Here is a 19,421-nt window from a genome sequence, read left to right on the forward strand (position 1 = left end):
AAAAAAGAAACAAAATTTTAAAATCCAGCGTTCCATTTCCTACTCTCCAAAGACTTTATTTTGGTCAGATAGAAAGCTATTCAGTGCTTTCTGCACTAGTCACCAGAAGTTAGAATATACTCTAGTTCGATAATTTATCATCTTAAAAAAAATAATTCAATAAAAAGAAGCAATTACAATTTTCTCATAATTTGCCACTATATCCAGTCTTCACAGAGGTGGACCAATAAAAAACACTATTAAACTCTTAGTAAAATCAATTTTTCAATTAAATGTCAATTTTATCTTCAGGATTCTTTTTATGTTAGAAAACAAAGCAAAAAAATCCTCTCAAATATTAAATTATAAAATTTTTTTCAAAAGCTTAATTTTTGGTATATTTTTCTTTAATTTAGAATACACTATAGGGCAACTAACCATTACAGAATTCAGCAAGAGGCAAATTTGTTTCGAATTCTAATCAACAAAATTTACTTACAGATGATAAATAAACATTTTCACAACAGTTTCATTTCTAATAGGATCTAGATAATGGCTCCTATGGTGAAGTTAGAATAATATATAACCTAAGATCCAAGAACAAACAGAATCTGGAAACTAATCCAACTGTAAACAAAATATGACAAAATTATATATTTTTATAAGGACTACGCAAAAGGAGAAGCTTTTGTGAAGCACTGTCTTAGTAAGCTGTTTTTATATCTTTCATTCATTACTTCATTCAACAAATATTTGACACCTATTATATGCTAGTCACTGTTTCATGCACTAAGGAACAAGAGACAAGACCCTTGATCTTTTGGAGCTTATGTTCTAGTGGAGTAAGGAACAATTTATATGCAAACAAATATATGAATAATTTCTTTTTTTAAACTCAATAGATTACAAGTTCATTATAAAACGACATAACTGAGCACCATATGATCCAGCAATCCCACTCCTGGACATGTATCTGGAGAAAACTGTAATTCAAAAGACACATGCATGCCAGTGTTCATAGCAGCACTATTCACAGTGCGTGCTCAGTCACTGCAGTTGTGTCCGCCTCTCTGCGACCCCACGGACCATGGCCTGCCAGGCTCCTCTGTCCCTGGGATTCTTCAGGCAAGAACACTGGAGTGGGTTGCCATTTCCTTCTCCAGCGATAAAGTACGAAGTGAATGAAGTGAAGTTGCTCAGTCGTGTCTGACTTTTTGCGACCCCATGGACTGCAGCCTACCAGGCTCCTCCGTCCATGGGATTTTCCAGGCAAGAGTACTGGAGTGGGTTGCCATTTCCTTCTCCAACTATTCACAGTAGGCAGGACAAGAAAGCAACATAAATGTCCATCAACAGATGAATCGATAAAGAAACTGTGGAGATGTGTGTGTGTGTATATACACACACATATATATCCATGTACAATGTATACACATATACATTCAATGGAATACTACTCAGACATAAAAAAAAAATGAAATAATGCCATGTGCAGCAATATGGATGGCACTGGAGATTATCATACTAAGTGAAGTAAGTCAGAAAAAGACAAATATCATATGATACCACTTATATGTATAATCTAAAACATGACACAAACCAACTTATTTACAAAATAGAAACAGACTCACAGACATAGAAAAAAACATGGTTACTAAGGGGGAAAGTAGTAGAGGGATAAATCAGGAGTACGGGATTAGCAGATACAAACTACTATATATAAAAATATTTACACAAAAGGTCCTACTGTATAGCACAGGGAATTATATTTACTATCCTGTAATAAACCATAAAAAATAAACTGTGGAAAATTCTACAAGAGATGGGAATACCAGACCACCTGACCTGCCTCTTGAGAAACCTGTATGCAGGTCAGGAAGCAATAGTTAGAACTGGACATGGAACAACAGACTGGTTCCAAATAGGAAAAGGAATACATCAAGGTTGTAAATTGCCACCCCACTTATTTAACTTATATGCAGAGTACATCATGGGAAACGCTGGGCTGGAAGAAGCACACGCTAGAATCAAGATTGCCGGGAGAAATATCAGTAACCTCAGATATGCAGATGACACCACTCTTATGGCAGAAAGTGAAGAAGAACGAAAGAGCCTCTTTTGTTTTTATCATGGTAAAGACTGCTTTATTGGTGGCAGCTAGTACAAGTCAATAAGTATTAATCCCCAAAGAACTCAGTTATGTATCAGATTACTGGTCCACAGAGAGCTGAATGGAACTGAACCAACTGATGGCTGGAACGAATAACTGAAGTCAATCCTGCTTCTTGGGAAATGAAGCCACAGCCAGTTCATACATGGCACATGCCGTTCTACCAACTGTAAGAATCACGGTGGCTCTATACTGGAGGGCATCAGATGCACTGGAATTCCATATCCTCCTGAAACAGCTTTTGTTTCTCTGGAACCTTATTTTCAAACTGCCTGCGTGAAGCAGTACTTATGGTCCTCTTAGTAATCTGACGGAGAGCCAGAAGATTCTGTAGCATCTTGGCTCAGTTACTGCCCACCAACCGTGACAACTGACCACCAGCAACTAAAGAGACTCTTGATGAAAGTGAAAGAGGAGACTGAAAAAGATGGCTTAAACCTCAACATTCAGAAAACTAAGATCATGGCATCTGGTCCCATCACTTCATGGCAAATACATGGGGAAACAGTGGAAACAGTGGCAGACTTTATTTTGGGGGGCTCCAAAATCACTGCAGATGGTGATTGCCACCATGAAATTAAAAGACGCTTACTCCTTGGAAGGAAAGTTATGACCAACCTAGACAGCATATTAAAAAGCAGAGACATTTAAATTACTTTGTCAACAAAGGTCCGTCTAGTCAAAGCTATGGTTTTTCCGGTAGTCATGAATGGATGTGCGAGTTGGACTATAAAGAAAGCTGAGCACCAAAGAATTGATGCTTTTGAACTGTGGTGTTGGAGAAGACTCTTGAGAGTCTTTTGGACTGCAAGGAGATCCAACCAATCCATCCTAAAGGAGATCAGTTCTGTGTGTTCATTGAAAGGACTGATGTTGAAGCTGAAACTCCAATATTTTGGTCACCTGATGCGAAGAACTGACTCATTTGAAAAGACCCTGATGCTGGGAAAGATTGAGGGCAGGAGGAGAAGGGGACGACAGAGGATGAGATGGTTGGATGGCATCACCGACTCGATGGACATGGGTTTGGGTAAACTCCGGGAGTTGGTGACAGACAGGGAGGCCTGGCATGCTGCAGTTCATGGGGTTGCAAAGAGTCGAACACAACTGAGCGACTGAACTGAACTGAATAAACCATAATGGTAAAGAATACGAAAGAGAGTATGTATATATACGTATAACTGAATCACTTTACTCTACACCAGAAACTAACACAACATTGTAAATCAACTACGTGTCAGTTAGAAAAAAAATAAAGGACATAATTCAGGAATAGCAAGATGGAAGAGATGCATAGAGAAGGTATGGGGAAGGGACACGGAGCTTCCACATTCTCTCCCAGAGCCATTCTCCTAGCACTTCCACAGGTTCACCAACTCAGAAATTCTGAATAAGAGAATTCATGATAATGATAGGGGCTATAAAGAAACTCAAACCAGGTGAAATGACAAATAAGTAGGTGGTGGGTAGAGGGAAACTTAGACTAGATGTGAGGGAGACATCAATAAGAAGGCAGGCAACAGAACTGATTCCTAGTGGAGAAGGAAATGGCAACCCACTCCAGTACTTGTGCTTGGAGAATCCCTTGGACAGAGGAGCCTGGTGGGCTACAGTCCATGGGGTCGCAGAGTCAGACATGACTGAGCGACTGACACACAAAATTGAGGAGATACTTGATGGTGCAAGGGTACACTTTATCTACTCTCCCATCTCCTGCAGGAAGCAGGATGAGGCAGGCAGCACCTGGAAGGCAGGATGGCTCCCCCCACCCCCATCCCTTCTGGAAGTCTTGGGGCCTCAGTGCCTGCAATAGCTGGCCTTGGGCAAATAAAAGACTAAGTTGTTTAAAAAATTAATTAATTAATTAATTTAAAAAAAAAGAACGGACTCCTGGATAAGAACCTCTAGGCGAGAAAGACAATTCACATATACTACAAACAGAAGGCCAAAGGCCCTAAGACACAAACAGGTTTGGCATGTTTAAAGGGTCAGAAAAAAAGTAGTGAAGAGGAACGACAGGAAATGACAGAAAGGAACAGTGGTGTGCTGAGGCCAAATGCTACAGCTCTTGAGCCAAGAGCTAAATTTTTAGAAGTTTTACAAATCCATCATCAAATATAGTCATCAGTAACAATTAAACTATACAAATTTATGAGTAAATGAATTATATTAAAATGTAGATAATAAATACCGAAAACAACCCTACTACATTTTACTATTATCTATGCTCTTAAGGTTATTTACATCTATTTTACCTTTATAGTGGAAATACTACATAATGATGTGCACGCTTTCTTCTCTACTCCATGTCCAATGACATACTTGAAATCAGCTATGATAGGAGTATTTTCTACATGGAAACCAGCAAGCAAATAAGCTACAGATCAAGATTTGATTTGTTTTGCTGTCTAGATGTCTAATAAAGTGATGGAAAAAAATGTCATAATCAGACTGATCTTAAAAATGTGTCCGTAGGGAACAGACTAGTGGTTGCCAAGGGAGAGCAGGATGGGGGAGGGGTGGTCTGGAAGTCTGAGATTGGCAGATGCAAGCTATCAACATTATACGTAAGATGGATAAACAACAAGGTCCTATTGTATAGCACATGGAACTATATTCAATATGCTTTGATAAATCATAGTAGAAAAGAATATGAGAAGAACATGTATAAGTGAATCACTGCAGTACAGCATAAATTAACACATTATAAATCAACTATATGTCAATAAAACTTTTTTTAAATTTTTGTGCCTATATATATTACATTGCGAACTACACAAAAAAATTGAGGAAATATGCTACTACTTTTGGAAAATGAATTCAATAACTAGGAGTGATCATTAAATCGAAAGAAGGAAAATACTGCAGAGGAAAATACTATATAATTACATGTTTTTGTTCTAGAGTATTTGCAAGGAGTCCCAAATACCAAGGGCATCCAAGGACCTCTCTGCTCAAATCAGAGCAGCTACATATCCTAATCTATAATGGAAGAATAGAAATAAGTCTATTTTCCTCTCCACAGTACAGATTTTATTGAAACTGGCTGAATTACAAAGATCTGGACCTTCTGCTAAGTAGTAACTGTCACACTGATGACTCTTCTCCTCCAAGTTTAGAGAGCAAGTTCCTAAATATACCCTGGTGAGTTTCCTTGATCTCTCAAAAGAGAGATTATACTGAATAATGGAAAGTCAATGAATGACAGAGTTTGAGAGGGTAGGATAAAACAAGCATTGTCAAAAAACAAAAAAAAACCCAAGCATTGTCATTCAACAGCTGAAATTAAAAAGTTACCAATGTGAATTTCTTTTTTTTGGCCTCACCCTGTAGCTTGTGGAATTTTAGCTTCCAAACCAGGGATTGAATCTTAGCTTTCTTAGGAGTGAAAGGGCAGAGCCCTGACCACTGAACTGCCAGGGAATTCCCCAGAAAATAATTTATAACCAGAAATAAATGGTAACTAGAGCTTATCAATGAATGTGGCTAAGCTGCAAGAGATTAATACACAGAAATCTGCTGCATTTCCATACACTAAGAACAAAAGATCAGAAAGAGAAACTAAGGAAATAATCCCATTTGCTGTCTCATCAAAAGAATAAAATACATAATAATAAACCTACCTAAGGAGGCAAAAGATGTGTATGACAAAAACTATGAAACGCTAATGAAAGAAACTGAAGATGACACAGAAGGAAAGATATATCATGTTCTTAGACTGGAAGAATCAATACTGTCAAAATGACTATACTATCCAAGGTAATCTACAGATTTAATGCAATTCCTATCAAATTACCAAGGGCATTTTTCACAGATGCAGAAGAGAAAAAATTTTAATTTGTAAGGAAACACAAAAGGCCTCAAATAACCATAGCAATCTTAAGGAAAACAGAGCTGGAGGAATCAGGGTCCATAACTTCTGACTCTGCTATAATGGTACAGTAATCAAAAGTGTGTGGTGCTAACACAAAGACAGACTTATAGATCAACGGAACAGAACAGAAAGCTCAGAAATAAACCCATGCACCTACGACCAATTAATCTACCATAAAGGAGGCAAGAATATTCAATGAGGAAAGGACAGTCTCTTCAATAAGTGGTGCTGGCAAAAGTTGGACAGGCACATGTAAAAGAATGAAATTAGGACATTCTCTAACACCATACACAAAAATAAACTCAAAATGGATTAAAGATCTACATGTAAGACCAGATGCTATAAAACCCTTAGAGGAAAGCACAGGCAGAACACTCTGCCATAAATCGCAGCAATGTCTTTTTGGATCATTATACCTCCTAGAGCAATGAAAATGAAAAGAAACAAATGGGACCTAATTAAACTTAAAAGTTTCTGTATAGCAAAAGAACCCATAAAAAAAATGAAAAGACAACCCACAGAATGGGAGGAGATATTTGCAAACGATGTGACCAAAATATACTAACAGCTCATGCAGCTCAATATCAAAAAACAAACAAACCAATCAAAAAATGGGCAGAAGATATAAGTAGAAATTTCTCCAAAGAGGACATAAAGATGGCTGAGAAGCACATGAAAATATGCCAATAACTAGAGAAATGTATATCAAAACTTCAATGAGGTAATCACCTCACACTGGTCAGAATGGTCATTATCAAAGTCTAGGAAAAATTAAGGTTGGGGAAGATGTAGAGAAAAAAGAATCCTGCTACACTGTTGATGGGAATGTAAATTCCCATCCTAAACCAATATCCTAAACTTGTACTCTAAAGAACTAGAAAAAGAACAAAAACTAACCCCAAAGAAAGTAGAAGAAAGTAATACACATTAAAGTGGAAATAATCAAAACAGAAACATCTATTTCTGCTTTATTGACTATGCCAAAGCCTTTGACTGTGTGGATCACAATAAACTGTGGAAAATTCTGAAAGAGATGGGAATACCAGACCATCTGACCTGTCTCTTGAGAAACCTGTATGCAGGTCAGGAAGCAACAGTTAGAACTGGACATGGAACAACAGACTGGTTCCAAATAGGAAAAGGAGTACATCAAGGCTGTATATTGTCACCCTGCTTATTTAACTTACATGCAGAGTACATCATGAGAAATGCTGGGCTGGAAGAAACACAAGCTGGAATCAAGATTGCTGGGAGAAATATCAATAACCTCAGATATGCGGATGACACCACCCTTATGGCAGAAAGTGAAGAAGAGCTAAAGAGCCTCTTGATGAAGGTGAAGGAGGAGAGTGAAAAAGTTGGCTTAAAGCTCAATGTTCAGAAAACTAAGATCATGGCATCTGGTCCCATCACTCCATGGGAAATAGATGGGGAAACAGTGGAAACAGTGTCAGACTTTACTTTTTTGGGCTCCAGAATCACTGCTGATGGTGACTGCAGCCATGAAATTAAAAGACGCTTACTCCTTGGAAGGAAGGTTATGGCCAACCTAGATAGCATGTTTAAAAGCAGAGACATTACTTTGCCAACAAAAGTCTGTCTAGTCAAGGCTATGGTTTTTCCAGTGGTCATGTATGGATGTGAGAGTTGGATGGTGAAGAAAGCTGAGCGCCGCAGAATTGATGCTTTTGAACTGTGGTGTTGGAGAAGACTCTTGAGAGTCCCTTGGACTGCAAGGAGATCCAATCAATCCATCCTAAAAGAGATCAATCCTGGGTGTTCATTGGAAGGTCTGATGTTGAAGCTGAAGCTCCAATACTTTGGCCACCTCATGAGAAAGGTTGACTCATTGGAAAAGACCCTAATGCTGGGTAGGATTGGGGGAGGGAGGAGAAGGGGACGACAGAGGATGAGATGGTTGGATGGCATCACCGACTCGATGAACATGGGTTTGGGTAGACTCCGGGAGTTGGTGATGGACAGAGAGGCCTGGCGTGCTGCAATTCATGGGGTCGCAGAGAGTCGGACACGACTGAGCGACTGAACTGACTGAACTGAACTGAATCAAAACAGACAAAAGAGAAACAATTGGAAAAAGTCACTGAAATCAAAAGTTGATTCTTTGAAAAGATCAACAAAATTGACAAGCCTTTAACTAAAATGACTAAGAAAAACAAAGATGCAAACTACTCCAATCAGGAATGAAAATAGGGACATTACTACCAGCCTTATAAAAACAATTAAAGAGAATATAATGAACAACCGTATGCCAAAAAATTAGATAACCTAGATGAAATGGACAAATTCACTGAAAGAAACAAACTACTAAAACTTGCTAAAGAAACAGAAAATCTGAACAGATTTACAATAAGCAAAGAGACTGGAAAGTGAGTCGCTCAGTGGTGTCCAACTCTTTACAACCCTATGGAGTCTAGCCCACCAGGCTCCTCTGTCCATGGAATTCTCCAGGCAAGAATACTGGAGTGGGTAGTCATTCCCTTCTCCGGAGGATCTTCCCAACCCAAGGCTCAAACCTGGGTCTTCTCCATTGCAGGCAGATTCTTTACCATCTGAGTCACCTGGGTAGCCCAAAAGAGTGAATCAATAATCAAAAGCCTTTCAATAAAGAAAAGAGCAGGAACAGATAGTTTCATCAGTGAATTCTATAAAATGTTTAAAGAATTTATACAAATCTTTTTCAAACTACTCTGAAAAGCAGAGAAGGAAACTTTCTAACTCATTTTATGAATCCAGTATTACATCAATACCAAAGCCACAAAAAGACATCCCCAGCAAAGAGACCCCAGAGACCGGTGACAGACACAAAAATCCTCAATAAAATACAAGCAAACTCAGTCCTTTAGTATACTGAAAGGATTATATACCATGATCAAGTGAGATTTATCCTTAGGAGTACAAAGGTAGTTTAATATGAATATCAATCAATGAAACACACCAGATTAACAGAGCGCTGAGGGTGGGGGAAACCCCACATGATAGTCTCAACTGACTCAGAAAAAGCATTTGACAAAATCCAACACCTTTCATGATAAAAGTAAGCAACAAATTAGGGATAAAAGAGAGCTTGATGAAGATGGAGCCATACCTTTGAGTGTTCTGAAAGAAAGTCTGAAAGGAGGTAAACTTGTGCCAGTAGTTCTGTGTAGTCACGACAACGAAAATAATAAATATGGGAAAGAATATTTTCAAGAGTGAAATCCTGCAAAGCCTTTGGGTGCTCTGAAATAAATAACAAAACAATCTTAAAATAATTAGTTTTACCTGTCATTTCACAAACTATCATTTCAAAATTCCTGACCTCTTATTTTCACCTTTCCCACTGTTTCCTTACATATTATGCTATCTAGAAATTGTTTATACACTCATAAAGACTAGAGTTTTAACATCTATGTTTTCGTATTTGTTACTGCCTTCCATTGAATAGAAGTATCATAATGGAATTTCTTTCGTTTTTTTCATAAGACTCCAAATTAAGAGTTAAAAGGAAAAATGTTCAGAAGAAGCATATTTTCCCCTTAAAAGCCATAGCATAATTTTATATTTAAGTAGAAACAATGATATAAAATAAAATTCCCTCCTTAGATTGGATTTTTAAAAATAACCAGATTGGTTCTGTACATATTTCAGAGAGAAACTAGCTAAATATCATTGCATTTTAAAATGTACTTACGTTTTAACACTGAAATAAAACACAATAAATTAAGTTTCCTAGAACACTGCCTATTACAAATATATATTTAAGAAATTCATTTTTAACCAAAAAGTTAACAACTTAATCACATACAACTCATTAAGAACTATATTCCAGTGCTACATCCACAATATTTACAATAAGATCCTAAGACACTATTACAAATTACACCTGTGACATGGATAGCTTGATGGACTTTCAGCAGACATATTGGTCACTGGTTAAAAAGGACATCTAGTACTCCAATGCAAATAAAAATATCCAGCTGGTTATATTCATTTAAAGGGAATACAAACATTTTATGAAAACCATTATGTTTTTTAACATTTCTAGAGAAAAGAATAAGGACCACACATTCAAAATATAAAATACAATAAACCAAAAGAAAACAGTCAAACCAGAAACCATGTAATTTTATGAGTAACTCCCTGAACTGCAAGGAGATCAAACCAGTCCATCCTAAAGGAAATCAGTCCTGAATATTCATTGGAAGGACTGATGCTGAAGCTGAAACTCCAATAATTTGGCCACCTGATGCGAAGAACTGACTCATTGGAAAAGACCCTGATGCTGGGAAAGATTGAAGGCAGGAGGAGAAGGGGACAACAGAGGATGAGATGGTTGGATGGCATCACCGACTCCTTGCACATGAGTTTGAGCAAGCTCCAGGAGGTGGTGATGGACAGGGAAGCCTGGCGTGCTGCAGTCCATGGGGTTGCAAAGAGCAACTGAACTGAGCAACTGAACTGAACTGAAGGACAAGAACTCGAATATAAACTACCTTTAAAAAAACTTTAAAGCAAACACTGTATTTCCACATAATAAGGACTAAAAATCTTCCCAACACTTTAACAGTACAATTAATACAGTCGAAAGTCAATTACATACTACACAGAGCCATATAAGGTCAATTGGCTTAATGTTCCAAACATTTCCAGACATGATTTTTCAGGGTCACCCTTGGTTTTTGGAAAAACCAATACAAAAGTCAACATACACTGAATACATTGAGACAACCTTTACTTATGTTAAGGTGTCCAACAACACTAGCTTACACCTGGCAGGCCAGAGCATGATTTGAAGTCATACACTGACATACACACAGGTTTTCTCCCAGAACTCCTGCAGTAAAAAGTGAGGGCCATATAAGATGAAGAAGAGGCAACCCCAGGTGCAGCATTTTCAATTTGTAAGAGAAGTATGAGTTTAATACTAGCACACAGTCAAGTTATTAAGCTTCATGGTCTAAATGGTCTCTTATTAAGGCTTAAAAGTAAAAGTCCCTCAATCCTGCCCGACTCTTTGCAACCCCTGGACTATACAATCCATGGAATTCTCCAGGCCAGAATACTGGAGTGGGTAGCCTTTCCCTTCTCCAGGGGATCTTCCCAACCTATGTCTCCCGCATTGCAGGCAGATTCTTTACCAGCTGAGCCACAAGGGAAGCCCTATTAAGGCTTGAGATGGATACAAACGCAAATTACTTTCATTATACTGAAAAAAGAGCACTTGGCTATCTTACCTTCTCCCATATGTGTTCCTGCTATAAGCTGCAGGTGCTGAATGCAGGCAGTAGCAAGGTCTACCACTCTATCAACCATAAAACTCCCCTCTGTATCAATAAAGACTGCTTCACCTTCCACTCCTCCAAAACATTCTGGTATCTGCACATCTACTGCCAGCTGCATACTGTCAAGAGAAAGAACTGAAATGACCAAATCATTATCATAATCATCAAAGCAGTGCTGTTCAAACTCCAGATCACTAACCTTTAGATACCACTAAATATTTTATAGGCATAAATATACTCTGCAAGGCGACAGAGATGGTTGACTCTCCATAGTTCCAAACATATGTCAATCAGTTGATGCATGGATTAGGGGGAGGATGTACCTATAAAACCATAATTAAGGATTCTTTAGTGGAGAAGGAAATGGCAACCCACTCCAGTATTCTTGCCTAGGAAATCCTGTGGACAGGGGAGCCTAGTGGGCTACAGTCCATGGGGTCCTGGAGAGTTGGACATGACTGAAGCGACTGAGTGAGCGAGCAAGGCACTCTAAACATATTGTTTCAATACACGCGCACAATTATAATGCATTTTGTCCCCATTTTACAGATAAAGAAACTGAGGCACAGAAAAGTCAAGTTCCTTGACCAAGGTCACTCAGTTGGGCTTGGTAGTCTGGCTCCAGGCTCCACCACTTTGGTATTACGGCCTTTTAGGATTAAGACACGGAGAAGGCAATGGCAACCCACTCCAGGACTCTTGCCTGGAAAATCTCATGGACGGAGGAGCCTGGTAGGGTGCAGTCCATGGGGTCGAGAAGAGTCGGACACGACTGAGCGACTTCACTTTCACTTTTCACTTTCATACATTGGAGAAGGAAATGGCAACCCACTCCAGTATTCTTGCCTGGAGAATCCCATGGACGGGGGAGCCTGGTGGGCTGTCGTCTATGGGGTCGCACAGAGTCGGACATGAATGAAGCGACTTAGCAGCAGCAGCAGTGGTTTTTTTAGGTTTCTGGGTACAGATTTCTTTCTTATTATAAGAAGTCTGCTTTCAAACATTTGGCTTTCAAATATATTCTCAGGAGTTAATTCTATAATAAAGTAGAAGACTGCCTGTTTACCCCACTGACCACACTCTACTGTTGCAAAAGAAACCCTTTTTAATATCAAAATAATTGTATCAATTTATCAAGATGGGGTGAAGTAAGGCAAATACTGGTTTGTTTGATGCACACATACACACATACACAAAATTAAGAGCACATACATGCTGGGCTTCCCTGGTGGCTCAGTGTTAAAAAGAATCCAGCTGCCAATGCAGGAGATGCAGGTCGGGGAAGATCCCACATGCCGCTGAGCAACTAAGCCCGTGCACCACACTATTGAGCCTGTGCTCTACAGCCCGGGAACCACAACTACTGAGCCCTTGAGTCACAACTACTGAAGCCCACACACCCAGAACCTGTGCTCCTCAATAAGAGAAGCCACTGCAATGAGAAGCCCATGCACTGCAACTCGACAGTAGCCCCTGCTTGCTACAACTAAAGAAAAGTCCGAGCAGCAATGAAGACTCAGCACAGCCAAAAATTAAATAATTTCTTTAAAATAGAACTTACCATAAAAAAAAAAAAAAAAAAGCACATACATGCCTTTTTTGGTCTCCTAACTGTATACCCACCACACAATACTCTGCTATTTTCATAAAATGTTATTAAGCCCATCCTTAAGAGGAGAACATTTTACCATAGTTGTGTTTTTCCAACACCTGGTGCACCACAAATTTCTGTTGTTTTGGTTAAGGGTATTCCACCCCCAAGAATATTATCCAGTGCTGAACAGAAGGTAATTATGAAATTCTGGGTATGCTCCTGTTCAAGAAGTTCCAGTGCTGTACACTTCCTGCCTGACTCAGCTGTAACAGAATAACTTGTTTTATTTGTAAGACATTCTCTTCTTATAATTTGCAGAGTTTCTAAGGCGTCCTCTTTACATATCCCAACTTCTGAAAGAAACAAAAACACTTGATTTTAGAGATTTAAAACAGTCTAATACACCATTGTCTTTATTAATTTTAATTTTTAAATAACAAGAGCGATGCCAAGAGTAGAGAAACATAAAAATGTAACATTCGATTAACTATTTAATTTTTTAAGTTAATAAAGGCATTTATCTTTGTTTTCTTAGTCTTCACATACTTCAAAGATTTATCTATTACCTCAGAAACAGAATTCTGAAACCTAAACCCCTAAAGCATTTCTGAGTACCTACAAGAGTATCTCAAAGGTAGAAATAAAAATGTACTTTTTTTCCCTTTTGGTCCTTTTACTATCTCTTAGGTCTTTTGCTATCTCTTTGGGTCTTATGAAGCCATAATAAACTTGCTCTCACACAAATTATTTTTTAGGAAATAATGAAAAGGGCCTTTTTGCCTAAAACAAGATGCATATTTAAGAAGTGCATGTGTATTATCCACAGTGAAATTTTTTCATGAAAAATTCATGGATTACTGCAAACTGTTTAATAAGGAAAATTATCTGATGCACAAATAGTTCAAACAATACACTCCTCAACTACACAACTTCATTCCTGACAACACGGCCTAAAAATGGAAATTACAAAACAAGCTGCTTATAGAACAAATAATTGTGAAGATGGTATCACTTATGAGTGTGATATATCAGTGCCTAACTGGGTAAGGATATGAACTATCAATCTGATGCTAACAAAAGACAAAAATGGTAGCCATTCTGGAGTGGTTAGGACTCTGCACTCTCACTGCCAAGGGCAGGATTGAATCCCTGGTGGAGAAACTAAGATCCCACAAGCCCTGTGACCAAAAGAAAAAAAAGACAATAATGCTAAAGTGAAAGTTCCATACAATCTAAAAGCCTTAACTCTGGATTACTTAGGTCTGTCGATCCTGACTGCACCACTCACTATGTAGTTACTACGCATAGGCAAGTTACTTTTTTATGCCTCACACTTATCTTCTATAAAATGGGAATGAAATACACATAAAACCTTGGTAGAATGCGGAGGCCATTCAAAATGCTCAGTCACTGTTAGCTATTACTAACATTTAGGCTCAGGTAAAAACCAACCTGCTGAGAGAAAATGAGCCCATCAAAGTTTGAGGGATACAGTCTTCGGTGTAAGATTTAAGACAAACAGTAACATTGGATCTATAACACTTGTTTTCGAGTGGAGAGTTGAAACCTTATTTTCCATTGTTAAGGGTAATGACTTAGAATTCTGTTCCATCTCAGTAACAGTTCTGCACATACTGTGGTGTAAGGTGCACAGTGAGAGTAGAGTGACAGCAGACAGTTTCACTTCTATTTACCTCACGAGGCAGTGGTTCCCACCAATTTATAATCTACAGGGTTCCGCAATGTGAGGTTTGGGTTTTTCTCAGTGAATTACATGAAGAAAAGTGATGTCTTTTTTCTACTGCTTTCTCTAGGTTCTGGTGATTCTACTCCCTTTCTCTTAATTTATCTCATTCTATCACGAATCGTGCATTTCTTAAATTGAATCTCTGCCCCTTGGATTTTGGAACAGTGAAAACAGACAGCCGGTTTGAATTCCAATCCTGGCTCCACAACTTCCTATCCCGCTCATAATGAAAAGTTACTTGGCTTCCCCTAGCATCAGTTCCTTTCCATACATATTGGATATAATAACCCACGTTAAATGGGTTATTTTGATTGTAAATGAGTGATTCTTCAGAACTGTCAGCGGGCACTGGTAGAGAAAGCAATTGGTGAATGTTTCCAAGACCACAGTTCTAACCATTCAAATCATTCTTAAGCGAAATCGAGGAGCTGTTTCGAGGTATAAACGCGGCGGGAGGCGGCAGAAGACTCTGACCGAGATAGTGCTTAAGCCTGAAGACCGAACAGAGACGGAGGCGGCACCGACGGCAGCCAGCGTGCCTCAGCTTGTTGTCAGGAGTCGTTACCTTTGCTGAGCTCGGAGGGTTTCACCTCTAGGAGTTCCTCAGCAGTCTGGAAACCTGCAGACGCCAGCTTCACTCGCACGGCCGGGGACAGCGGCAAACTCACTAAATCCCGCTGCATTTCAAACAACCTCGCTGAGCTCGGAGGGTTTCACCTCTAGGAGTTCCTCAGCAGTCTGGAAACCTGCAGACGCCAGCTTCACTCGCACGGCCGGGGACAGCGGCAAACTCACTAAATCCCGCTGCATTTCAAACAACCTGCGCGCGCACTCGCGCGCTCCCAGAGCTCTCCGAGCCCGGACACCCGCGTCGGCCGCGCCCTGTGACGTCAGACGGAAGACGGAAGGGGAGGTGTCCGCGGCCTGGCTGCACGCGGCCTCGGGCTCTGGGGCTCTGAGGAACTCAGATACACTTTGACTCGCCTGCCCCGCTTCTTCTGTGATTCTTTCAACTCTCATTTAAAGTTTGCACATCAAAAGTATATCCTGACAGTAAAAAAAAAAAAAAAAAGATGGATGGAGCCCGCAGGATGCAAAAAGCCCAGGCTCAGTGGATCTTACCACATTTCTTCACCTCTGCCCTGACCCTCTGGGTGGAGGCCTCAGTGTTGTTAGTAGGAATGATCTCTCCGAATGGGAATTATGTACACACACACTGGCGTGTTACCGGTTTGGGGTCTGGAACAATCGAATAACGATTAGCCCTAGTCCAGTGTGCCATTGTTTTCGCTCTTCTTGCGGCGTCCCCCCTTGCTAGGCCCCCTCACCTTTCCCGCCCTCGCCCTCGCCTTCGCGAGGGATTGTGGGCCAGCCCCCCGCAGCCGCGGAGCGCGCTCGCCGCGTGATCCCCGCGCCAACCCACGGCTTCCCGCGAGTCAAGTCTGGAGCGTGGTGGTTTCTGAGACCGTTAGTTCTCCACAGCCTGCCCAGAAGTAACTGGAAAAGTAAGCAAGTCTTGTCCCCCGAGTGGCTGGACATGGGCTCCCCTGCTCGTCGAGAGGGAGGCGTCGGGTTACGTAAGCGCTTCTGTTCGGGTACAGAGTTTCGAAGGGAACGCTTACTAAAATAGAGAAGTTGAGGAAATTGAGAGGCGGTTTGGAAGGTGGCTTAGGAAGTCTTTCCTTGTCTAGGAGAGTATAATTTATTTAAGGGAGTAACTCATTCCCTACTTTTAGGGAAAGAGTCTTAGCTTTGACTTTTATTCCTAACTTAAAGCAATTCCCTAAATGTTGCGAATCAGAGCCCTTTAAGTACGGAAGATCTAAGGGAGGAAATGTGCTGACCACTTTAGCAAATCCTACGCATTTCCAATGCTCCCAGCCATGCCGTGAGGAAAATAGGACTGGGACTGACTCATAGAGCATAGTTTTCTTCAAGCTAAAGACCTAGTACCTTTTTTTCTTACCGGAGCTACCTTCAAATTGTGAGGTAGCTCTTGGAGTGGGGGTGGGGGAAAATTCGAGAAGTATTTGTTCCCCATTTGGTAGGGCAGGGAAAGTCTGGTAGGACTAATAACAATGCGGTTTATTTGCCACTCTACATTGCTTACCTTCTAGTATGATCCACATGTGGACATGCAGGGGGCATTACATAAATGTCCCCTGGGAGAATTCGGGCTTATTCTTATCAAGTAACCCGAGTCCTGGGTGAAGAAGAGATGGTGTTAACATATTCAGGGATAGCACTTCAGGTAGTTTGGTCAAATTCAGTGGAATCGGTTGTGTTTAGATTTTTCGTTAGCAGTATGGAGTTAAGAAACCAGTCCACTCTGTAGCCATTCTGTTATTTATTATTATTACCTTATTCGGACCATTGAGTTGCTATAGTAGTTACTGTTTTCATCCTTATTCTTAAGATTTCTTTAATGCAGTTTGCTCTATAGTCAGGCTTTCAAACTGGTATCCTAAATTTTCCTGGGAGTATGTTATTATTTTCAGTTGCGACGTGGGGTTACACGATCTTGAGAATACTGTTACGGCGGGATTTCCCTGGAGGTCCAGTCGTTGGGAATCCGGGATTCCACTGGAGCAGGGGGGAGAGGGTGGCAGGGGTATGGGCTGGTTCTCCCGTCAGGGGGGAAAAAAAAAAAGCAGTATTTTTATGAAAAATCAAACGAGCTTTGGAGTCATACAAATTTGGGTTTGTATCACATCTCAGGAAATTACCAACTGAGACTTTAAGCAAGTTAGTTTTTTCTTAGTTTTTTCCTCGACTGCAAATGGAAATTAATAATATTTCATGGGGTTGTAGGAAAGATTAAATTAGCAAGTAGAAACTATTTAACCCAGAAAAGGTACATAATCTTTTTTTTTCTCCATTTAAAAATATTCTAATGTGTATACAGTTCAATAAAGCCTTATTGAACACCTAGCTCAGCAGAGTACTAATGGTGTGAGCCTCAAAAAAAAAAAAAAATTCCTACAATTGTAAAGTGCCAAAGAAAAGTGCTTTTACGTATTTTATTTTATTTTACTTGATCCTTATCGTAATCTTGTGAACAATTTACCAGGGTCTCCACTTAAAATTTACACGTTGAAAATTTGAATACTTAAGCAACATTAAATATTTAACCACTAGTTTTGTGCAGAATGACATGGCAAATAAAAGAATCTATGCCTTCCTAGAGCCTTGTGTTTTAGTCCCTAAGTCGTGTCCCACTCTTGCAACCTCATGGACTGTAGTCCATCAGGCTCCTCTGTTCATGAAATTTCCCAGGGAAGAATACTGGAGTGGGTTGCCATTTCCTTCTCCAGGGGATACACCCAACCCAGGATTGAACCAGCATCTCCTGTGTCGGCAGGCAGTTTCTTTACCACTGAGCCACCAGGGAAAACACCATGGAGTCTTAGTCAATCATTATTACTGAGTTGTATTACATTTCTGACTTGTTATCTAGATACAATACTAAGGGTAGGAATGAGCTACCAAAATGCTGTCAATATCTATAATTGATCTAAGTAATCAAGTACAGACACATTTTCATGCAGAATGGGCTGTTTTCTAAAGATGTGGGAGAGGAATAATAAGAATGTTATAGCTGAGCAGTTTACTTTCTTTTAGCTGAAAAACATAGAACTTTTAAAACTGGTGACCTTGTGTGTTCAAGTGAATGAGAATAGGAAAGATAAACGAGTGCTGTTTGGACTAAGAAAAAACTGAATCAAGTTCAGCTTTAGAGATGGTTGTGGTAAAGCTTTGCATAAGGCCTTGCACAAAAAATGGGAGCTCAAAATATTTGTTATCCACAAAGTCTTGAGACGTTATTCTCACTTGACTGCTGTGATCGCACATGGATTTGCTTCCTAGGGATCTGGCTTTTCTGTCTCCCTTACATTTTTATCCTTTGTAACTAGGGCAGGAAATGTTCCCATTCTTTTAAGGCCCCATAGCTGACGTTTCACCCACTACCCTGTTCTGTTCTCCCCTCTCTGGTTCTCTCCTTCTCTCTCTGCTATCTTATTCACATTCACAGTTCAGTGACTATTTATATGCCAATGATTTGTACATTTATTTTTCTAGCTCTGACCTGTTCTCTGACCTCCTGATGGAAATATCTAACTGCATACAGCACAATGCTAAATCTCCAACTCAGCCTATCTTAAGCCTAACTCATTTTCTTCAGCACACCAAAAAATCTTTGTCCTCTTCCTGCATTCCTTGCCTCTGGGAACTGAATATCCATCCTTCCATCTGCACAAACCAGAAACCTAGGAATCTTCCACATCTCCTTCCCTTTAACTCTCCACATTCAATATAACCACAAACTCTCAATTTTCTCTCTAAAATATCTTGATTATGTTCATGTCTCCTTTTTTTAAGCCAAGCTGTCACCATTTCTCTTAGAGGTACTACAATAGCCTTTTATGTGGTCTCCCTGCATCTTGTCTTTCCTCCCATCTAGTCTGTCCTTCCATGCTGCAGACAGGGTCCTTTCTTGAGTGCATTTCATTTTGTGTAACTCCCTATTTTGCTCTTAGGATAAAGGCCAAATTTCTTAATAAGACAAAAAGTCTTGCATGTTCTGGCTCCTGTTTACCTCTTTAGCGTATCTTTTCCCTGTCTCCCTTTTACTCTTTACACTCCAGCCATTCTGGCCTTAATTTCTTGTGGGTGCCACAACAGAACCTTTGCGCATACCTCTCTGCTATACCCAGTTAACTACTATTTATCCTTCAGATCTCAGCATACATTGACCTCTTATCTGGCTTTGAACC

At 39.8% G+C, this 19,421-nt stretch overlaps 2 protein-coding genes and 1 pseudogene across 52 annotated transcripts in view; 1 reads left to right on the plus strand and 2 right to left on the minus strand.

The window, feature by feature from the left end:
- The window catches only part of RAD51C (RAD51 paralog C), a 29,494-nt gene extending 14,004 nt beyond the window's left edge, over positions 1-15,490 (minus strand). For both annotated transcript variants that reach the window (XM_081585218.1, XM_081585217.1), the window contains exons 1-4: positions 15,212-15,490; positions 12,994-13,252; positions 11,258-11,424; positions 9,130-9,263 (exon numbers count right to left, since the gene is read on the minus strand). In XM_081585218.1, the coding sequence (XP_081441344.1) occupies positions 9,130-9,263; positions 11,258-11,424; positions 12,994-13,252; positions 15,212-15,329 (678 nt within the window). In that variant the 5' untranslated portion in view covers positions 15,330-15,490. The remainder of the gene's footprint in view (positions 1-9,129; positions 9,264-11,257; positions 11,425-12,993; positions 13,253-15,211) is intronic.
- TEX14 (testis expressed 14, intercellular bridge forming factor) overlaps positions 1-19,421 on the plus strand; it is a 218,223-nt gene that overhangs the window by 42,124 nt on the left and 156,678 nt on the right. For 26 of the 49 annotated variants that reach the window (XR_014080733.1, XR_014080735.1, XR_014080734.1 and 23 more), the window contains exon 1: positions 16,058-16,223. The exons of 2 other annotated variants lie outside the window; for them this stretch is intronic. The gene's annotated coding sequence lies outside the window, so the exon portion shown is untranslated. Of the gene's footprint in view, positions 1-16,026; positions 16,224-19,421 lie in introns of those variants that run through there. 21 more of the 49 variants (XR_014080732.1, XM_081585117.1, XM_081585129.1 and 18 more) reach the window with 1 other exon arrangement.
- Positions 386-2,512, minus strand: LOC145543497 (cytochrome c oxidase subunit 7A2, mitochondrial pseudogene; annotated as a pseudogene). The gene has a single exon (XR_014080745.1). The product of XR_014080745.1 is annotated as a cytochrome c oxidase subunit 7A2, mitochondrial pseudogene (transcript).

Source organism: Giraffa tippelskirchi, chromosome 3, assembly GCF_054371585.1.
Source record: "Giraffa tippelskirchi isolate mGirTip1 chromosome 3, T2T-mGirTip1v1.2.pri, whole genome shotgun sequence".
NCBI lineage: Eukaryota > Metazoa > Chordata > Mammalia > Artiodactyla > Giraffidae > Giraffa > Giraffa tippelskirchi.